The sequence below is a fragment of the Diorhabda carinulata genome, chromosome 7 (assembly GCF_026250575.1).
Source record: "Diorhabda carinulata isolate Delta chromosome 7, icDioCari1.1, whole genome shotgun sequence".
Taxonomy (NCBI): Eukaryota; Metazoa; Arthropoda; class Insecta; order Coleoptera; family Chrysomelidae; genus Diorhabda; species Diorhabda carinulata.
The window spans coordinates 14,630,083-14,653,909 of record NC_079466.1 but is presented as its reverse complement, the minus strand read 5'-3'; the positions used below and the strand labels follow the sequence as shown (position 1 = coordinate 14,653,909).

General features: G+C 33.4%; 1 protein-coding gene across 2 annotated transcripts in view; it reads right to left on the bottom strand.

Moving 5' to 3' along the window:
- The window catches only part of LOC130896454 (SCY1-like protein 2), a 133,589-nt gene that overhangs the window by 53,572 nt on the left and 56,190 nt on the right, over positions 1-23,827 (bottom strand). For both annotated transcript variants that reach the window (XM_057804591.1, XM_057804592.1), the window contains exons 8-12: positions 20,842-20,987; positions 16,410-16,563; positions 12,210-12,459; positions 11,782-12,132; positions 11,379-11,629 (exon numbers count right to left, since the gene is read on the bottom strand). In XM_057804591.1, coding sequence (XP_057660574.1) covers positions 11,379-11,629; positions 11,782-12,132; positions 12,210-12,459; positions 16,410-16,563; positions 20,842-20,987 — 1,152 coding nt within the window. The remainder of the gene's footprint in view (positions 1-11,378; positions 11,630-11,781; positions 12,133-12,209; positions 12,460-16,409; positions 16,564-20,841; positions 20,988-23,827) is intronic.

Here is a 23,827-nt window from a genome sequence, read left to right as displayed (position 1 = left end):
ACGATTTACCAATAAGAAACATATCATTGCAAGTGCCATTCGTATGAGTTCAAACTTCTTTGTTCTCAGATTTTTTGTAAATTCTTCATTGGAAACTTAACGAAATCTAGTTCTGTGGTAGTTAAATTTAATGTATCAATAAAGTTTGTACGCAACAATGTTTGTTTCAAAGATGTCCGTCATGGTAGAATGTTAGTTTCTTGTTAGACGCTTTCGTGTTATAAAAATTAATAAATCTAAGAGCAATATAACTTTGATAATTCGTAATTTCAAACATGAAACACACTAATAACAATGTAACATGTCCGTGTTATCTAGCAACAAGAAAGAACATGGTCATAAGTAATATGGAATGTCCACAAAGGAAAAATCACAAGAAGCAACAAATTGTTTGAAGTGAAGTAACTGGGATCAAAATTGATATTTACAAGATCGATGCTATTATTCAGCACAAAATCGATTATATTGACGAAATAATTAGAGAACTGAGAATAAAGAAAATAGACATCAATATTAAACTCTATCGACTTTTATGGAAATGGATACAGACAGCATAAGAATTATGAAATAAAAGAGGAACTTGAAGATATAGTTAAAACAATTTGAACTTAGCGAAAGAGGAAGGCATTTGTGGATACAGTAGCTAGTACCCATACTACAGTGGAATATACGAAATATAAGAGGATCAGAAGGCTTAGATCGAACTAAAAAGACCAAAAAGATAATAATTAGTGATATAATAGATTTATGATATTGTTCCAAATCGTAAAAAGGGTTTAGCAATTCCACATGTGGTATACATCTATTTATACGAATTGTGGCTAGTTAGTATAGAGACTAGCGCTGCTACAGAAAAACTAGGCATACCTCAAAGGTTAACGACTATCATCTGTTTAGCTCGGAGCCTACTTAGTCGAATGCAATCTCTTCCGTGTCTGTAGATCAACCAGTGTAGCCGCGGCCTGCGTTTCTACAGGGATCGTTTTTTTTTCACATGAAACTTGGTAAAAAACTGTAGTTAAACTTATAATTTATAGTGTATGGCAATAAATTTTTGCCACCTCTACATGGTTTTGAGTGTTTTAAGCGTTTTCAAGTTGACCGGGTAGGTTTTGAAATCATTTGAACAACAAGAAGCTAGTAAAAATTTATGTATTGGCAGTTTGAATGCGATTGAAAATGTTTCAAACTTATTAAAAATAATAATAACGATGAATCAAATCTGTATTGGAAGAAATAAGATTAGAGTTTGTTGCAGCCGTGAAAAAAAGACGTATACTGAAGAAACTGACAGAAAAAGCCTTCTTGTACCATTTTGAAGATTATTATTAATTAATTATTAAGCGATCTAGGGATAGAGGAGGGGTATATATTGAAGGTGGTAATGAATAAAAATATATAATATTCAATAACCACACCTCGTATATACACTGACATCTCGTTTATATTACGAAAGTTTGAACAGAGGGTTTTTAACAAATTTACGACTAAAACAGATCCGAACGTTCATAAAAGAATGAAGTAGACTTACATTGTATAAAAATTTATTACTTCCAGGATTTTTATATTCAATTCATAAGCAAGTGATTAATGAATATTCCATTACGTTAGAACCTCACTATGTAGTTATTACTCTACATAAGTTTTTGGAGTCTTGTTGACAGTTTCAATATCGCTCTAAGAATCATTCCAATGTCATGTTCTCAAAATTATATTCTAACCATATATTGGAAAAATTTTATATTCGAAGTTGGAAATTCCTGTCAACAAACTTAGTACCATAATCTTGGAATATTATTTTTCACTGTCCAGACAAATTCTCGTGAGAAAAATAAGGAGAGGAATTTATTGAATCGCGAATAGTTTCATTGGAATTCTCATTATCTCCCCGGAGAACGATGAGTTGAAAAAAGTACACCTATTGTTGATCAATACTAGGCGTTAGAAAAAAAAACAACGGACTCATTTCTTGAAATGTATTAGACTTTCTTGAATTTTGGAAAGCGAGAAAATATCAAAATCGATCAAGGAGAAATTTTAACCAACCAAATATGTGTCATTTCCTTATTTGTTGAGAAAAGGTTAATAATGTAACTAACATAAGGATACATTTCTCTTTCAATAGCGAAAATAGCATGATAACTGAAAATAACTGTCCTTAGTTTATCTTACAGCATAAATGAGACTCGAAATAAAAAATCCACAGTTTAACCTTGAGCCGAAGATATGAAATGCCCTAGCATCCTTGTGAAAAAAGCAACTCTAAAAATTCTGAATAAAAAATCCTTAGACCTAATTTTCTATACCTCAGCCTCCAAAACTGAATCCGGTGTCGGCTATGTAGTCACTACAAACCACGAACTCGATAAGCTCTTTCCGGTTACCTTCGACTTATAGTGTTCACAGTTCATAAACTTATCGCCATATGTACTGACTCTCTCTCATCCATTAAAACCATATTCACCGACCATCCTACAATCTAAAATAGTCACGACATCTACCAAACTCTCATTACTCTCAATATAACAGTCTGGCATCTCAATGAATCCACAGAAATCCCAGTTCAGCTTGCAAATGATCTGAAGACTAACCTCAAAACCTCGTCTAGGAATCTGGACGCGGTATATGGACCAAGAGAACCCTAGCATCTTATAACATCCACCCGTGTATCTCTCACTCGCCCCTAAACATTTTGAGTAGAAGGGAAACTGTGACAATAAAAAGAGTCCTATTTGATCTCGTCCTGTCTGTCAAAGTTGCCACGTTACTGTGTCAGTTAATACCGATTCATAAACTTTTCGTTTGTCATTGTCGTTGAACAGATAAGACCATTCATAGTTGCCGTTTGTCAATTGGGCTGCCGTTTGTCAATAGGGCTGCCGTTTGTCAATTGGTCTGCCCTTAGTTTTATCTTTTCCCATTGGTCGTTCGTAGCAATAGAAAACATTTTTTAGATCTAAAACTTTTTCAATTACACTGAGGAAAGAAAATAAATAATAGAGAGTTATAAAAATTTTATTTATCAAACAATATAATGTACTTAGTGATATTTGCAAAGTAAATATTAATTATTTGCAAAAAGTAATGTTGACTCTACCTCCAGGACAATTATTATTAATATTTAGAATTACTAGATATTGAATCTCTGTAGATGTGTTTGTGGTTTCGATACAATTTGTTTGTGTCATCGAAGTTTAACTGTCAACTGTCAACATTGAAGTGGTTAGAGTCAAATTCATGGAAGTTAAAGTTGTTTACTTCAGAGCGTCCCTAAAATGTTTTGCAGTACGGAACTGTCACTTTCACTACATGGAACACTCAAAACGCACTCGGTATGTAAATGAATACAGAACGAACAACTTTCAGATGGCGTCGTCTAAAAATGTAATTTATGTATTGTGATAGATTTTGTGACTTGTGTATCAATTAATTGTTTTTGTGTATCAATGACCAGCGCTGTCGTAGCACTGAAATAAAAATAACGAATTTGTAAACTAGCAACTAACATCAAACTTCGCGTTGGAATATATAAACTTCCTCCAATCTTTGTACTACATAGTACTGCTTCATTTTTTCCTCTTCATAGTTATTTCTTTCATAACACATACATGTCAAATCTCTCTTTGTCCCTCTTTCTCTTTTTTCCTATCGCTTCTCTCTTCAGCATCAAACGCATAAAACTAAATTTGAAAGAAACTTTTAGACGAAATTCTAGAAGAGGATCTCGATATCTGAATCTTTTGGACGTTGAATTTGTCTTTTCAATTTCAATTCAAACTACTGTAAATATTTATATCATTAAATAACTATTTTAATCATCTTATAAAAGTAATGTTTGCGAGAAATTTATTGGTTACAATGAACCTTCCTTTTCGACATTTTGAGAAAGTCGTATTTAAATTTCGTGCCCGAATATTCAAGACATACAAAATACTGATTGAGAAGAAAAACTTCGTTCATAGATTATTATAATAATTTTTGACATCTCTACTTCCAAAGAAAATATCCGGAAATTGTCAGTATTCTCAATTGATGATATTTTAAGAATTATCACCGTGTATAATTCTGACTGAAACGAACAGATAGTAATGTTTTTATTGTTTATTATGTTTATTTGATAATTAATTGTAAGAATTCTTCCTACTATTACAACAATCTACAAGATGAAAATGAATGAGACAACCAATCTAATAGTAAGCAATTTTTTAGCGACGACCTACAAAGCGTTTTGTAAATAAATAACTATTACGACTTCTAATTTTACCTGTGCAGTTTTTTATGACATGAACTTCCTCCTTTTCACTATTATAACATGTTTCATCCTGATATTCTTATACTTAATTACTTAATAAAATTCTATGGCATAATGCTTGAATTTTTCATTTGAAATTTATATCAAAAACTTCAACGATTTAATTTTAAAATTTTTACACAACTAAATAACAAACATATACTGATTTCACGTACAACCCAACAATCATTTGAGGCGAAAAAAACATTTTCTTCAATATTTGGAAATAAAGTAAGAACCAACACAGAGCATGGCCTTCAAAAATTTTTAAAAAAATCAAATTCTTTGCAACCCGTTAACTTGGGAATATCGAATGTAGTACATTGTTAAGGGTTCTGAGTAACGATCGAACCATGCTGGGGAGTTAATTAAGGGTGAAATAACCTCAAAATTTTCTGGAAGTTTTCATCTGTCAGTTGTGAATTAAATCAAGAGTTTGATAAGTTACAATGCATTTATTCTAGTAAATAAATTTTTTTATATTTTTCAAATAAGTGAAAAATCCTCATCAATCCATCAATTTGATATGTTATTGGTATTAGGGTTGTGTGGAGGAAACCGTAGAGGAAGCGTGGATGAATATAGGAGGAGGTTTCCTAATCGCGTGGTTTCTCACAGTTGATAGAGGTATAGAGGTAAATTACCCCTAATCGTCATTAGACGAAGCACTCTGTATAAGGTGTCAGGTCAAATGTGGGATACAAATAATAGTTGAAAGCAAAGAAACATACTATGAATTACTCATGAGGATCTGTCATATTTTTCCCAAACGTGTTACTTATATCAGTTCCTATGTCAGAACTTACACAATTCAGTCATCATACAGTGTATAACACTAAGTATATTGACTTAATGAGCAATTAGAAAAAACACTAGAAAAGGTATATCAACTGTGTACCTGGACCTATCACAGGTACTCAAATAATTTTTCTAGGGATCAATACACTCACTCAAAAGATCTTGATTAGTGTAATTATATTCCGTATTAGATGCGAAGATCGATATTCAGAATTAAGAATCTTGAACGCTGGTGTACCACAAGGTAGCACTCTAGGTCCACTGTGTACTGGTAGTTGGTGAAACTGAACAAAAAACTAATGAAATGAGCTCTATAGCCTGAAGGAAAAGGACCAATAAAAAATAAACGGTGCATGTAAGAATTTTTTAATAAACAATCACTATTAAGTATACATGCATTAACTACGATGGAAAAAGCATTTTGAAACGAAAAGAGATACATATAAATGATATACAAACAGATCTTGAAGCGTTTATGGACATACTGCATACAACTTTAGGATTGTACCAGCTCAAACAATATTTTACGACAATGTGTTGTTGAAGCCCGTTGCTATGTGAGAGATAATCGCCCCGGAATCAAAATGGTACCAAACTAGATTAGAAAGAATGAAAAACCACGAGAAGAGATTCTGAACAAAAGTAAAATAGTGAAAATACTCTAAGGAGTTAGTATAACTTAGGTAAAGAGAGAGAAGAAATTTGAGAAAATTCTGATGGATGAAACTCGGTAAAACACTGTTAACCTCATTTCAGGATATTGTAATCAAATTTATGATAAACAAGGATAAAAATAACGTTGAAATTCAACATTACTCCATAGGATCCTGTTGATGATTTCCTGGACAATCGCATCCGTTCTTCATCGTGAACTTCCATAGGATCCTGTTGATGATTTCCTGGATACTCGCATCCGTTCTTCATCGTGATTTTCCATGAGATCCTGTTGATTTCCTGGACAATCGCATCCGTTCTTCATCGTGAACTTCCATGGGATCCTGTTGATTTCCAAAACAAAAATCCTGCACCTATTGCACGAACCATCACTATAAACCTGAGTCAGTAGTCGATTATTTTCTCTTTTGTCCTATTTTGTTGTGTATCGGTGTTGTTTCCTTGGTGTGAGGCTTCAAAAACAAATACGAGGGCTACTCGATATCTCTTTAGATGCCAAACTAAAGGAACTAGAATTGGTAACAGTGCATTTCGAAATATCACCATTGAACTCTAGCAAATATCAAAATGAACGATATGTGCTCTGTTTTTTGCCGGAAGATTATTTATTTCTTTGGTTATTGGTACTAATAAATTTAATGGTACACGAGAAATCATCACAATTTCTGTAGTCGGCGTCCATTGTCTTTGTTCGATCTTTCTATTTGTGTGGGGCACTCCTGGCGAGACGCGTTCTACCGGAACTTTTGTTGTTTCCAGAGAAACGAACTGGAAGATACCGAAAACATGGCTGTCATCTTTTCAAAGAGCTAGAGTCATTGGAACAAATATTTAAGCAGGATATAGTCAATCTAGAAGGTTTCAGTTCCAGAGGAGCAAGCGAACAAAAGTAAGTTGAACTCCTTTTAATGAAAAACACGGAACGCCAATATCCTTTCCGTGTATAAATGCAGGAGCAAATATGACATGGATTCCATGTCGATTAAAGTCACGGTTTAGAAATGGTTATTAGCACGATGTAATCAGCTCCAACTAATATTCTTCTTTAGAATTCCTTGTGCTGTTTTAAACAGCCGATTATTGCCGTTAGTACTACTTTTGTCCTTATGTTTCCAGTTTAAACATACTTCCTATTGGTTTCTACTTGAGCTTTTCAATAATTACCTCTTCTCTTGTTCTCTTTATTCTAGTATTCCCTGTTACTTTCCTAAGTTGATTTATCTACGCTGCTATATTATACTGTTTTGTTCATTACCAAGTTTTCGCTCCCATAGCTGTCTGTGGATGCGGAAAAGCACAGATTGCTGGCTTTATTATTTGCCAACTTCGACGATTATAAAGATGGTGAGATAATTAGTATATTACTTGGTGTGATAAAATAATCGCCACAACTTATTGAATATTCCGAAGAGGAACAAGTAGAATCAGAACCATAAAGAGGAAGATCAATAAAAAGGGAAAAATAAAAATGACGTCTTCTATTATATTTATTTCTGATCATACGAAAAAGTATGAGGACATCTTGATTAATTGGATTCGTAATTGTTTATTCATTCATTTTGTGCCTCAGTTCGTTATTGTGGAACTATTGGAAAATGAAATTGTAGGTATAATCATGCTCTAAAAGTTATTATTTTCCGATAATACCGATTATTATTTTCCGATAATACCGAATACGTCGGAAAGCTTGATTTACGGCTCGCACTTTCAACAACAAAACAAATCGGAATACGTCTATTGAAAAATTTGAATCGAAAATAATTTGAAAATAGGAACAAGGAAAATAGGGAAGACAACGCGTTGTTTCGTGAAATACCTACTGGCAAATTTACGTTTATAAAAGAAATCAGTTTCTCGACAATTCTAATTATATTTGCTCTATTGAGATTCCTGAATGGTTTATTTCTTTGTTCCTCAATATAAATATGTAAAAACTGGTTGATCAGGATCATAGATTTCAATAATTTCATACCAGAAATATTTCTGTAATTTCTTAGTTGATTATGTTCACTTTTGGGATTCCCACAAACGTGTCTGATGAACATGTGTCTGGCTATTAAATAACGAGACTGTACGCCTAGAGGGCGCCCTAGACGGGTGGGATAAAAAACAAGTAGTGTGTTGGGTATCTAGATATCTTGTTTATGAACGTCCCAAAACACGTTTCGGTCACGATTATAGTATTTGTGCAGTAGCGGTTTGAAACGAACGTGTTTTTTTCTCATACCGAAAATCATGTGAGACAAAAAACAGGAGCGACGCATCAATCTGAAATCTCTTATTAAATTGACAAAAACTCCGACTGAGTGTTATAAATTGTTGCAAGAGTCCTATGGGGAACAATTCTGTATCTCGTACGCGTGTTTTTGGTTAGTATAAGCGCTTTAGAAAGTGCCGAGAAAGCACTGAAGATGACCAGCATTCAGATCGCCCTGTGACTGTTTCAGCTCTGGAAACAGTAACCAAAATCAATCAAATTGTGCATGCAGTTCGTTAAATGAGCATTCGGATGATTGCCGAGGCTGTAACTGCTGATAAAGAAACGACTAGAAAAATTTTACAAGAGGAATTGCACATGACAAAAGTCTGATTCCTGACCAAAAGCTCTTGCATCAACGGATCTGCTCTGATTTGCTTGAAAAATTAAAAAGGTTAGTCCCAATAGCAAGTATTTAAGAAAATCGATCAGCGTAAATTATTTAGAAAGTTATACAGGAGTGAAAAATATAGCTCCAACATTCTAGAACTTGGTATTTATTTTTTATTTTGAAAGAAATAATATAAGACTATCAAAAACATCGTAATCTGCCACTTTTCGACTGTAAGCATGTAATTAAATTTAAGTACATATAGATAAACAAGTTTTATCGATTTGAAAAAAAAACAGCTGAAGCCAATTCTTTATTAATCATTTCATTTAACAACTCCTTCTGTTTGCAATCAGTGAAATCCATAACAAGCAAATAAATAATAGAAATATACAATTTATTTGTGGGAAAATTATATTGTGATAAGTTCCTTCCAAAAAGTAGTTTGATTACGAGTTAGCTACACTATATTACACTACACTACACACTACTACATGTGAATATGTCAAATCTGACATTGCCATCATGACACTAAACGATTTCTTCTTATTCATGCAGATTAAAAATGAATTGCGAGGTTAACGTTTTTCTACAACTGAAAAAGCGGTTGATGCTTTCAAATCACATATTCTTTAAAGAGATTTGTTTTTATACGTCTCGAAATTCAAGCAGCAACCCTCGTGTGAAATTTAAATATGCCAGGTAATTACACGGAATATTAATTCTCAGCCTACAGGTCTTACTGTACATTTGTAGTTTGAGATTACGTTTTGTGATGATTTTCTACACGGGGAGCATAATTTATAAAAAAAATGAGATTTCTTCATTCGATCATGACGTACATACCATGGAGCATTTATAAGAATTCTGAGTATTTTTGACTAAAATCATTCTAGAATGGTTATGTTTGATTGGAAGTACTCAATAGTTGTATACTGAGCTACAGATGGATTTCTGACTTTGTATAGTAGCAGCTTGTTGGCGATTGTTACTTGGTATTCTCAACCTATTAACCAGTACAGTTGAATTAGTTTTAGACTAAATTGCTTCCTCTTGTTAACAGAAAGAGAATTGAATTACACCCCCTAGTCATGTGAAAATAATTCAATATTTCTGATCTATACAAGGCTGCTAAGATAAAACTATTACAACGATCTGGAGGATAATGTGAAATCAAGTATTTGTTTGTTCCAATAATTATATTTTTATTTTAACAACTTGAATTTTGATATAAATGATAAACCAAACCTAAAATGTCCTTTATATTTGATTTATTGACTTTGTCACGAGAAATGGAGGAAACTTCGTGTCATATTTCGTTTGTGAATTTCCATCAATCGATATATTGTTTGTATTCATTACTATCATCGTCAAGCTGATGAACACTGATGGACAAAATTTGGAACTCATCCGTAATTTGAATAAAATAAATTGGTTCATTCATCATTTATGCAATTTGAGAAGGAAATGGCATCTAATTAGAGTGACAAATATTAAAATTAGTGTTGTGTCAATAAGACTTACAAATTTGGAAGGGACCTGAATTCCTGACAACAAACAAAAAATCAGATTTACATAACACTTCATAATCAAATAGACCCATTATTTGAAACTAACAGATTGGAAATGAAGATAGAAGCTGAGCTACTGGCAACCATCATTATGCAGAACATTTGATTTGATGGCAGTGCTTTGAGAAAAAATTAGACCCATTATATATGAAAAATAAAAGCTGAGCTTATTATAACTAGCAATAAAACAGATTTGCTTTAAATCCGAGAATGTCTTCCAAAACATATGATGATGAAGTTTCAGGTGAGCTGCCGCTGCCCATATTAGCAGAAGACTTGATAACGAGCTCGGAAGCAAATGATGACGAAATTGAGCTAGTATTTGAAGAAGAAAATAGAAAAAATAGACCCATTATTTGAGACCAGTAAATTAAGACTGCAGATAAAAGCTGTGATTGTGCCAACTAGCATTGAGTCAGAGAACCAGGAAATGCCTACAGAAGCATAAATATGATGATAAATATAAAGCTCTCAAAGAAACGAGAAAGCCTTATGAGCGAATTATTTCGAACATATGATGTTAAAGAAAATGCTGAGCTTCTGAACCAACGGAACACCCATATTAACAGAACATTTGATAACTGATAACGCCTTCAGAAGCAAATGATGATGAAAGCAATATAATCTTGATAAAAAATAGATCCATTATTTGAGAACAGCACATTCAAATTGGAAATGGAAGCTGCGCTTTCGGTAACCGTCATCTAGTCAGATTTGCTGAGAACCAGAAAATGACTTTAGAAACAAATTATGACAAAGATGAAGTTGAGCTTCAAAAGCAACGAGAAAACCCTATTAGTAGAACGTTTGAGAATAACTGCAGAAGCAAATGATAATAAAGTTAAGACGGTTCTTAAACAAGACAATAAACCCATTATTGACCAAAATAGAGCTGAGCTTTTGGAACAAATGAAAAACCTATATAAACAAAAAACTTTAAATTTATTCCAGAAGCAAATGATGACAAAGTTGAGGCAGGTCTTAAAGAAGAAAATAGACCTATCATTTGATTCCAAAAAATTAAAAATGCAGATAGAAGCTGTCACCCTAAAAATATCCATATTTTTAGCCCTGAAACTGATTTTCTAAGAATATGAGGACGAAATCAGAATTAAAATTGAAGCTGAAGAGCAAAATGAGAAACAATTAACAAAAAACATAGATCAGAAGAATCCAACCCGTTAGCAAATAAAAACGGAGTTAAAATGGTGATTGAAATTTAAATTGACCTTCCAAGAACCTAAGATTGATAGAATACTTGACAATGAATCCTGAAACAGACGATGTGAAGTTAGCACCTTGAAAGCACAAGAAAAAGTAATAATTTTGTAAAAATTTCTAGGATTTGATCTGGTAATGAACGAATACAAAAAGTTTATATCGATCGATGGTACCAAATTACTTAATTCTAAATCTAGATATCTAATTTTTCCAATTTCAACAAACATTACATACCGTTGGTGGTGAAAGATTGACAGTGGATCCTCTTCGTTCTTGTGGACCTATACTAGAATGCCTCCTTATGGGAAGCCCACCGCCCGGTGTACCTCCCGGAGAAGACGCACACGAAGGCGCCACTCTGATTTTCGGTGTCATCAGAGTATTATCTGACAGTCTTCTATTAGGAAAAGCGTTGACTACCCGTAGGAAGTTACTATCTGGTGATGACGGACTACCACCAAACCACCAGCTTCCCAACACTCCTCCTATGTAAAGAAAAATAACATAAGTGGTTGACTTAGGAATAGGATTAGTAGAAAAAGGGCTTGGATGATAATATTGCAGAGACATATCGGGCGAGTTTGGCATTAAAATAAGAGTTTTGGAAGAGGTAGAGCTAATAAAAGATAAAACTCACCTGTGGAATTTTTCCGTGCCATATCTTCGGCGCTGGAAGTCTTTCTCTGCTCAATCCTCAAATTCGGTATGTTGAAAGGTGGTACGTGCATGTTATCTGAACTATATTGATGTCTGAGTGGTCTATGTCGTTCGGGACTAGGCAGTGACAGATTGTCTAGTTTGAGCTTGTTTCTTTGATTACGATCAATCTGATCTAACATTTCTTGTAGCACTTCTAATAATATCGTGAATTGCTCCAAGTTTAGTGAGGGGTTTACTGTTTGTGGTAACAACGAAGGCATCACTTTGGTAGCCATTAAGTTAACTGAAAGACCGTATTTTTTGTCGGTCAACATCAGCCTGTAGATATCTGGAATAATTATAAATAAATTAGAGTTTAAAATAATGATGATGAAGAAATATAAGACTGAAGATTATTGTACTTACGAACAACTCTTAGAGTTATTTGTGGGTCGGATAGTCTTATTTCGTAAAGAAGCGGAAGAACTTCATCGATAATTTGCGATTTGTCCAATCTGTCCAATATTCTCTCTACGCAGCAAAGCACGTTCGACACCAACTTTGAATCCGTTTGATTTTTCTCGTATATTGCTTTTGTTTTCGGTAAAATCATTCTTCTTATTGCAGAGTCGTCTAGATAATCAACGACATTTGTCACTGCCAATAACGCAGCACTCTATAACAAAGAAATATATTTAAAGTCGCCGAATTACCAGAAGTAGATTCATTGGGAAATATTTTGGCATATGAAATATTCTGGAAAAACAAACATCTAAGTATTGTGTAGAAATCGATGATACACAGTGTGAGTGAATCATAAGAAATTTCATGTTTTTCTACTATATGTAGAGTGCCTTATGTGGTGATCTGTAATCTTTATTAGTGATTGAGATTGCCACATTTGTCATATCTGTGGACAAGCTTTTCAATACCCTCTTCAAAGAAAGTTGCCGCCAATGAATTCCAGTAGAGTACAAAACAGATCTTGAAAGCTTTCCCGATACACACGACTCATTCTCCCATGGATTTCTGCCTGTAGAAAACGAATCACACGCAACAATTCACTCTTGGCGGGAGCTACAATAATAGTGGACATGTTTGTCTGTAGCACAACGCCGATTAATTGAAATATCAAACCTTATGTATCTGTTAATGTCTGTTGATTGTAATGATTTAAAGGTTGACGTTGAACGTTTGTCGTTTCCTCATATTTTATACCGATTATTATTATTATCATTATGTTTACATTTTTCATCTGTGTGTATCTACGTTATGTACTATTGTTTCAGCTTTGGTACAGCTTTTGTTACTTTTGTTCAAAATGCCACATCACAAGATATGCCGACATTATTTTTGTTTATGCGTTCTTAGACCAAGTATTCAAGCATTTTCCCTCCGAATTCTTTGATTCAGCACCGATTTATTTGAAATTTTAACAGATGATAGGTGTGTATCTAAAAGATTACATGGTGCCTAAGTGTGCAACACCCAGAGGGATGCCTCTCCTTTTCGAGAGTGGAAAATTTTTATTTTTCTTCCAAAATAACCCCAGAAATCGAAAGATCAGATAATTCAAAGTAAAAAATGTCATATAAAATGTTTTCGTCAGATCCATAGTTTTTTAGTTATTCGCAATTCAAAAGTACAATTTTTCATCAAAAAAACGCATTTTTCAATAGTTTTCTACGTATAACTTTTTATCGAAAAGAGTGTGATGAACAAAAATGGAGCTAATAAAAAGAAGAAATTGAGGTATATTTTAAGATCTAAATGTTTTACCTTAGCAAGTTATAGATACTTGAATAGCTTTTGTTTTACGTACTTTAGCATTTAACCTCAAATTATGGGGAAAGGGTGCATTTTTGAACAAAAAGTCATCGAATATTTTTTAAAGAGCTTGAAAGACCTTTCAAAAGACCACTGATAAAAGTCGTTTCGACTAAAATTTCAGTGAGATATGATGTAAAATAATTAAAACTAAAGAAAAATGCACTAAAACTAATGCCTTTCCATTGAAAATCAAAATTAAACTTATTCTTTGTACTAAATACTTTATTTGGATGTTATTCACGACATCTGAAAGTTTGACTAATTAGAAATGCATAATTTTGAAAAAAATTAACATTAAATAATACTTTTTTTTGATTTATCAGAAAAATTTTTCTGTTCCTTTTTTATCTATAACTATGAGAGATACAAAAACAAATGAACACTCAAATTGAAGCATTTCTTATGACAATTATTTTGCTTATTTTATTTTTCCTGTATCATGAAAATTGGCCAAAAAAATATAACCAAATTAATCTGTCACTATAGTGCGAGGATTGCTTATCCACAACCCTTTGACCCTTTATTAATAAAATGAGGAGGGCTCAAGCCCTACTAGCATAAATAGGACTGAAGCCCTGAAAATTACCTTCAAAATGGTTTTTTGTAGGATGTTATAGCTTCAAAATTAATTTTATTAATTATAGGATATGAAAAAGTTTCAAATTTTGGCGCACGGATTTTTCCTGTTGCCTGTAGGTACATTTGAGAGTACCAAGAGGTGAAGGGGTGGTTCTTAAAGGGTATCAGGGTGTAGAGAATGAAAAATCACATCGTTTTTGGAAAATACACTTAATAGTCATTAAAATTTTTTATCAAAGGGGTGGTTTTAATGGTTGACAAAGTATAGACAAATAAAAAGTACTTCAAGTTCAAGACAAGGAACTTTAATAGCAAAAAGAATGCAAAATATAAAAGTTGGCACTCATTAGATTTACTTTTATTTGATTCTCTGCAAAGGAGTAGTTTTTAAGGGTTGAATGATAAAAATTAATAACCAATTAAATTTTATTAAAATTCTATGAATTTTTCACAGTAAAAATGAAATTGCATTGTTTTAAATCGTTAAAATATTTTTTCCTATACTATTTTCTTCAGAAGGGTAGTTTTTAAAGATTTTGAAGAGTTGATACTTCAAAATATATGAATTTTCTATTATACAATATGTTAAGATATTTATGCTGCATAAACGAAAAACATTTGAATTGAAAAAAATTAGGAAAAACATAATATTGGTATGTTTCGAAAAGGGGTGGTTTTCACACACCTTGTGACCAACTAGATCTTGATATGGAGGATAAGAGGAGCTTAATTCTAAATGTTCAGGAAATCGGAGCTGCATTAAAGAGTTCGGAGGCTTGACACCATTTTTAGTTTGAACGCCTGCACTATCTGAGATCGTAGAGCGTCTAGAGAATATCAGATTGCCTGATCGTTAAAACTGATACCTTATATTTTGATACGTCATTATAGTTGTTCAATGTTCTATAAAATATGTTCCTTGTCGTTTTCATTGGTTATTTGTGTAGTTTGAGAACCACTTAAAATAAAAAGTTATATTATGCAGCAATACCCAATACGAATCGCTAAACTAATTTTTAGTTATTCCTGGAATTTCTAAGTTTAGAGTGAACAATAAATCAAATAGTCTGTGGAAACATCATAGTCAATTATATTTGATGCTCAATTTCACAAATGAAGAAAAACATTTGATACTTTTTTGTAGACAAATGATATCCTACGCCACGTATAGTAGAATTATGTAAAGTTTCTCATGACTCATCCTATACAAAACAAATGTGAGAAATACGACACAATGAAGCATTGACTGATAGTCATGTTAAACAGAAAATATATTCTAGGGGATAAGGTGAATACGAGGAGGATGGAGCTTGAGGAAAACACGAAAGGAATGGAGCGAGGAATGAAACGATAATGATACTTCTCAAAGAATTGACGATTTAGTAGTGATGTTATAGTTGTTCCAGCTGAAAGTTAACCACAAATAGGTCCATCAAAACCATGAAAAGTAGAATGAATTATTAACTACACCTGATTAAATTTACTTGTCTGCATGGCATGAATAATGAATACCTCCGTATAATATTCCAAGTTGACAAGGAGTATCAAGTCTTCTAGGCATCAACGTAGAGCACTATTAGAAAAAACTTAATTGAGATTCAATAATAATGGAATTCAGGACATGGAAAGTAAAATAGGAATCACCTGCTTTACTGAATTCCAACAAAAGTTGCCTGTTTGTTCAGAATTACCAATTATTGGAGATAAAAAACCATGAGGGTTCAATGGTTTTGTCAAAAATCATTGGAAGAATTCTAAAAATATCAAAGAGACAAGTTAATGTACATCTTGACAATACACGCCCTTGCACAGACGTGTAAATAATTGCTTAACCAGCCAGAAGGTCGAGTTGATGAAGTATCCACCTTATAGCCTGATCACACACCCAGTGATTTTTTCTTAACCACGCACATCAAGAACAAAACAATTATTTTAACACCACAAGATAGCGTTTTCACGTTCAAAAAGTATATTTTGGAGTTACCTCATTTAGTAGGAAACTAGAGTAGAGGAAGTGGTTAGAAAATTGATTAAAACTCATGGAATAGTGTATTAATTTGTGGCTAAAATTTGGAAAAACAATAAAAATAGAGATAGCTTGGTCTGAGAACAATGACCAGAAGAAAAATGTATTCCACAGAAAAAAATATATAAACAAATATAAAATATCAATGACAAAGTAGTTTGCTATTTTCTTTATTTTTTTAATACTTTTACCTGTACTTGTATTGTTGTACTTTCAAAAGCGTTGTACAGCATTGGTAAGATCTCAGTCCGAATTTCCTCTCTTGGAGTTTTTTCTAAAATTACATGCAGATTTTCTAGAAGCGTAACAGTGGCCTGTACTGTTTTTGGTGCCGAAAATACGTTTCTGGAACAAAAATCATACCAATTTGACATTTCTTAAAATTATTAACTGTTGTTGAAAACTAAGTGAAAACGGTTAGACAATAATAGACAATAATAGATAGTGACATTATGGAAAACGTCAGACTTTAGTCCTCCTCTGAACTCTAGAATAATAGATAAAATACCATAAAACGAGGTAAATAGGAAAAAATCAGTTGATAGAGTAATCCACAAGGGTTGAGATGGGTGAGGATACCCTTGGTAACCTATAATCAAAGGAAATCTTTGAAATGTATCAAACTAAGTGAGATGCATTGTTATCTCAGTGGACAGCTGAAGTAGAAGATGAACCTTGCAGACGAAACGTAGCTGAGGTCGTTTGAAATAGAAAGTGAAGATCTTTAATGGGTTCAATATTTTTACAAGGTATGAGGATGGTCCAAAGAACAAATTACTGAAATTAACGTAATCACCTTTTAGCTCCATAAAATTTTCCCACTTTTTAAAATTGGAATCGTTAAGTTCCTTAAAATAGTCATTAACTCTCGACATCACCTCTTCATTGCTGGAAACTATTTGACCGCTGAACTATTTGTGGCGAATAGGATATATGGGGTAGCAGTTCAAACATGAATTCATTGATTTGGTCCATTGCAATAACGGATGTGAGCTGGTGCATGGTCTAGATGAAACAACACTTTCTTCTTGGCCAAACGCAGGCGTTTTTGCTTGAATTCTTCCCTTAAACGTTGCAATAAGTTTAAATAATACTCGCCGTTGATAGTTTTACCTTTTCCAGTTTTATTTCTGTGAAACACTCGATGGAAACATTTTCACAGCGCTATATTTGTTCCATTGTAAGCAAATGAGCGCAGCTTTCTCAATTTTCAGTTAATATACGATGTTGAAATGCCTAATATGTATGCTAGTTCGCACATTTTTAGTCGACGATAATTCAGTACAGCTTTTTTGGATTCTCTCTTCTGGAGTCGTCACCTCATTTATTGACCACTGCGATGCTGGTCTTCGCAGGTCGTACAGGTCGTTTAAACTCTGCCATCCAATATTTTACTGTTAATAACGGAAGGCCAATCTCACCCAGAGTAGAATCTAGTTCAGCGTTTATATTGGTTGGGCTAAGGTCTTTCAAATCAAATAATTATGACCAATTTTTTCCATGTTCACAAATTCACTGAAACCGTTCACTATTAATGGCTTCCAAATAAATACTAAACAACGTGGTGTCTTCAAACCTGAAGCATATGCTGCATAGATTGTATTTTTCAAGCAACTACCACGATCTCTAGGTCAGACAAGGTACTTCTGTGAACTGTTCCTCTCTTTTGCAATAGATGATTTCTCTTCAATTTTCGTATAGTTTTCTCGTAATTTTCTACTTGAAATATCGACATTGTACAAACCAAGTTCATATAAATTCTATTCCTAGTTAGGTTAATGAATAGATACCCTGTCATTAAAGGAAAACGGAGACAGCAATTTCGAGTTAATACTCGTAATCCACGGCATCGAAACTTCGTACTTTGATCTACGCTTTGTTATTCGAGCACTCACATACATAGTATCGAAATGAAAGATAAGGTAACCAAACGTTGATAATCTAGTAAATGAATTTTGTAGGGATAAACATCACCAACAGAGTTAGCCAGGTATAGGTAGTTATTAAAATGCTAGGGTAAAATTTCCGGATTCCTAACAAGGGATATTATATCATTCTGTTCGGCACATAAAAGAGCTGTATCAAAACCAGGAGAGGATTAAGAGTGGAAAACTCGAATTTGAGAGCGAGTGAGTCGGTAACAGAATAATCCCTTTATTAAAGATATTGCTTTATTGGAAGGGACAATGGCTAGAACCTAATATTATTTTGTGAATGAGGACATAGTATTTCAAGTAAGTTATGAATAGAAATGGGCTAGAATACTTTTTTTGATGTCTTTATAATCAAGAGAATATCAAATCTCGTATTAATAAGACTAATATATTAATTTCTCAATCGGTATTTCCATTTCTATTTGTTCAAATTCGTCTTCTTCTGAAAAGTTCTTAGTGTCCATTTGATCCGATATGATTAATTCCAAGTAGATATAGCAGGATTCATTAGTTCATCATTTATCAATATATTCTTCTATTTTTATACATTTTTCAGAACGTCCGAGTTAAACTTTATGTTTCTATGAAAATATGATGCAACTTTAGAGTCAAAATGTTTGGGCACCGCCTATTTGATTTAATCGTCGCTGTTAAATCTCCCTCAGATCTACCTTCAGCTTTGCGAACATAAAATAGTCGGACGAAACCAGATCAGCATTATATGGAAGGTGTTCAATCAATCAATCAATCAACATTTGAAATAGTATGGACTGGAGCATTGTCATGAAGTAAGCTGACTTTGTCGCGCCTTTTTTCGATAATTTCTTTACGCAACTGCCTTGATGAGTCACGGTAATATGCCGCTTTGACGGTTGTATTTTATTGCTTAAAATCTATCAGAAAGATAGTTCCAAAATACTGCAGTCATCGCTTCTTTGGTGTTTTCCGCGACCTTTACTTTTTTCAGTTCGCATTTTCCTTTCCGATGCCATTCCATGGAATCTCGTTTGGATATTGAATTGTGGTAAAAATCTATAGTTTCATCACCCGTTATAAATGATCGGATTATACTTGCTTGGTACTTGTAGCAAAGCTTTAAAAATCGCTTACAACATTCTACTTGAAGCTGCTTTTGACTGTGTTGAGTATGCGATAATTTTTAATTGTGGAAAATGATCGACACAAGTCACCATAAACAGTCACCACTCTGTTTTTGATTTATATTGATGTTAAACCTTCTATAGTCAAAAATATTAAAACCTCATCGAAGCTCAATTAGAGACATTTTTAAAAACAACAACAAATAAAAGATAAGTTTATATAAAACAATAATTTTATTACCAAAAGATTGGTACATTTACAGTTATTTTTCGACATAATCACAGAAGAGATTTGTCGTATCTGTGGACAAGCCTTTCAATATACTCTTCAAAGAAAGTTGCCGCCAATGGACAGATCTTGATACTTGGACCTGGAAATTCCGTAGACAAAGCAGTAATGGTGAACCTGCGGTTTTCTTTAATCATTCTGTCGACTCGTGAACCAGGTCATCTGAAACGACAGCTTTGTAACCTTGGCCTCCTTCATCAATCAGTTTTCTCCATAAATACGATTCATTCTCCGCTGGATTTCTGCAGCATTATCGCCTTCAGCCTGTAGAAAACAATTCACACTTGGCAGTAGCATCAATAATGGCGGACATGTTTACAAGGTTCTAACACAACGCCGACTGAAGCCTGAATGGCAACTGCGCATACTGCTTTCTTCTTCCCGCGTAGCTTCTACACGGAGGGATCGGAGGTTGAATAAAAAACCCTCTTTGTGTAAAGCTTCTTGAGACATTTACTATATGAGTCAAAAACTCATAAACCACACTATGTAAAACGAACTGTATTTTCTATGAACAAATGAAATATGAATTCTGATTCCTTCGCTTCTTTTCTGACCTACTTACAATTAAAAATTGTGGTAAATATATGATTCTAATCTGCACATAACTTCTCAACACAAATTTTGTCAGTTTCACATTTTAAGCCTTATAATATCTAGTCTTAGCATATCATGTGCAAATTAAACATTTCCGAAAGATACGATCGTGTCATTTTGTCAGATGTTGACGATTCTTCCAGCTCTTCACACTGTGGTATGGTGTATTATCAATGACGCGGCTGTACATTTGCTATAGTTTAGTCTCAACCAAATTTTTATTGTTCAATGTCATGTCATCATCAAAATCATCCAACTTTTCGATTTAAAAATCAGTGAAGCGTTTGCTATGAATCCAGTTTACCATCCTGCATGAACTACGAGTTTCAACTGGCTCTTACACGCTGATTTTCGTAGCGCTTATTCGCAGTTGCTAAGCTGTGAAATTATTTGAATGTTTACTAAGTCATGCGGTGAATATCTGGAAAGGATAAAACCGTTTGGTGCATGGAACTGGGATCTATGACACAATTCCATTTGGTCAAGAGCTTCCTGTACACTCCTGTATAATATTGTTCTAGTTTCTCCAGTGCTTCTAGTGCTACTTTTTATGTATTTGTTACTAAATATGGTTTTTGATTAAGTTTTTAATTACTTATGTATGTAATGAAATTTTTCAAATAACTGAATTAAATTTGAAACCGATATATATGAACTATCTCGTATAATAATTTCCATAATAGGTAAAAACGGTAGCACTCACCTTAAGGACGGAAGAATAATGGACTTGTATTCATCAGTTGAAGCTTCCTGAACAAAATATAATACGGATTGCAGCACTGCTGCCAATACTTCTTGAGTTCGCATTTCCTGTTGCAAACAAGGCCATACGGTTTGATACCACATTTTCTGAAAACGGAACATGATAAATGGAGAATTAACTTATCCACTATTCATTCTATTTCTCAATAAAAATTGGTTTTTTTAAAGACGAATAAATTACTTCCTGTAGGGTTTGAACCGCTTCCAACAATCAATCAATAATGAGTGCTAGTTTACAAAAAATATAGAAAGTTTGGAAAAATCTATGATATGTGTTGAAATCTAATATTCTCAGTTATCCTGATCCTGAATTTTGTTATTTTATTGCATCGTTTGAATTTGTACTAAGATGAAAGAAGAAGAAGAAATCCAAATATGCATATTTTGCATATTATATGCATATATTCAAAAAAAATATATGAGCATTCCCAGTCAGAAATTCTAAATAACTTTCAACCCTGAGTTTTTTTTGGAAGACCAATTTGTGTCGGCTGTGTTTTTGAAGAGATAACATCGATTTGTGCTTTGTAGTATCGAAGTTTTTCATCATATCGATATGAGAAAAGTCTACCGTTCTGCGTGCGATTTGAACGCATCAATCGCTTCTTCAAGTGTAGAGAAACGTTGACCTCGCAATTTATTTTTGATCTGTGGAAATAAGGAGAAATCATTGAGGGCCAAACGGATGATTCATCAATTCGATGTTTTGACTGTTCAAAAACGTTTTCGTTTGAATTGATGTATGAGAGCTCGCATTGTCATGGTCGAAAATTATTCGTTTTCTCCGCTTGGTTTCCCTGATTTGTTTCAATACTTCTGGCAAACGAATGCTGATGTATCATCCAAAATTGACCGATCTATTTAGCTCTAATGAAACGATGGCAACATGGCCTGTTATTCCGAAAAACAAAAGACTATTTGCTTCAAAGTGCTTAGTGCGCGAACTAATTTTGTTGGACGTTTTTCACCAATCGACAGGAGCTTTCGTTTGAGTGATTGTCAAATTACACGGTATCCAACGCGAACAAATATTTTTGGCAGCCAAATGTTCAAGCAATATTGAATGTATACGAGTGGAACTTATGCCCAATTATGCCTCAATCTCAAGGTGTGTCACACGACGATTTATCACACATTCCTGCTGGTTTAATCCACGTCGAATGTCATCGAAAATCATCGCTCGAAAATAATTGACCTTTCAGGATTTTTCGTTGTTAGTTGCTCTAATGAAAGGGTCCAGTTATTCCGAAAAAACAAGTGATCATTTTCTTCGAAGTGCTTCGTGCGTGATTGTTGGATTTAACTCGTCCTGGAAGACTTATACAGTCGAATTTTATTTAATTTCGAGTTTATCTGCATAAATCTTATAGATCTAATAGACGGACAAGTGTCATAATCCACATCAAAGTAATTTTTTCAACCAATGTCCAATAAACTTGCTTCTAAAGACACAAATGTACTGACTGTTACCAGATTTGTATAATAGACTTTTCAAGCATTGTTTCTTCCTACGCCTCTTCCTGGATTTCATATTTTTCTCATCTCTTTTAACAGGGTTGTTGGAGAGGTTAGGCAACATTTTCCTCTTATGAATAATTTTATTTCAGATCTAGAAAAAATCTTCCTTGCAGCGCCTATAAGGGTTCAGTTCTACAAAAAAAAAATTACCAAACACTTCCACTCTTCCACCTCAACCCACTACCACAAGGAATCTTCCCAACCCTTCACTGATGTTTGCAATTAGACAATAAGAAAACAACAAGGGATATAATTTGCCATTAAACATCTCAAAAATTCAAAAGTGTGATTGACAAAAATTGTGGATTTAATTTCTTAGCCAAATATCTGTGATTTTAGATGGAGAATTTAATGAACCCATCGATTTAGATCCTACAATAATCAACAATTCTAAAAAAGCCCTGACATCAGTTGATGTGGACAGAAGTTTTTCCATTTATAAATTTTCATATTCATACAGGAGACAAAATTTTCTATTTGAAAGCAGAGAATATTTTTGGCTTAATGTTTTCCATTTGTATATTTGGGTTTTCTTCGTATAACTCGACCAGTGTAGTTTGAGATTTGAGTTTTGGATGCGCGATAGTCATGCGGGTCGGAATATGTCGAGAGCTCAGTTTGTGCTGTTCACTTCGCAGACAATCCAGTGCCGTAGCAAAAATTTCGGCGTGAAATTATTCATTTTTGTTGTACTCTTATACATTTTACTTTGTTTTGTGTGGTCAGAGTCAGGAACGAGTGAATAATCTCCTAAAACTCATAAAAGAGGAAGCGACAAGGCACGAAATTGTTGTTATCTTTTTTTAAGTAATGTTTCAATAATGTAATTTTTGTATCGTCAGGAGTTGTCATAAAAATTAGGTTAGATTATTTTCTATTTATAACAGCTCCTAGTGATGCAAAGAATATAAGTTTGACGAAAGGGTTGTGCAGAAATAAAGTATGAATGTGTTTAATTTTAAAAACTGTTTATCCTATTTAAGACTTGGAGCTTAAGGTTAATATATCTAAATCCTTGTTGAAACTATATTTAGTTTTCGTTGATATTTTGATTTTTAATAATGTTTGATATAAATTCACAGAGTGTTTGTCTTCAAACCAGTCCTCGTTGTTACAAAAGTACCAATGTGACGACGTTGTAGCTCTTCGTATCACGCATAATATTGTTATCAATATTTTTCGTTTGCTGTCTGCGCATTTCAAGTCTCAAACTACATTGATCGATGTAATAATTCATAACGCGCTAATAAAAAAACTCAATTTATAAACAGAGTAATTCCAATAGCACCCTGTAGGCGTTTTTCCAAATATTTCACAATTATATTGACAATTAGAGAATGTTCTAAGTCAACTATTGCTAATTCCTTTTATTAATCTAATTCTTTCAAGAATAGAGTGTAATATTTGGT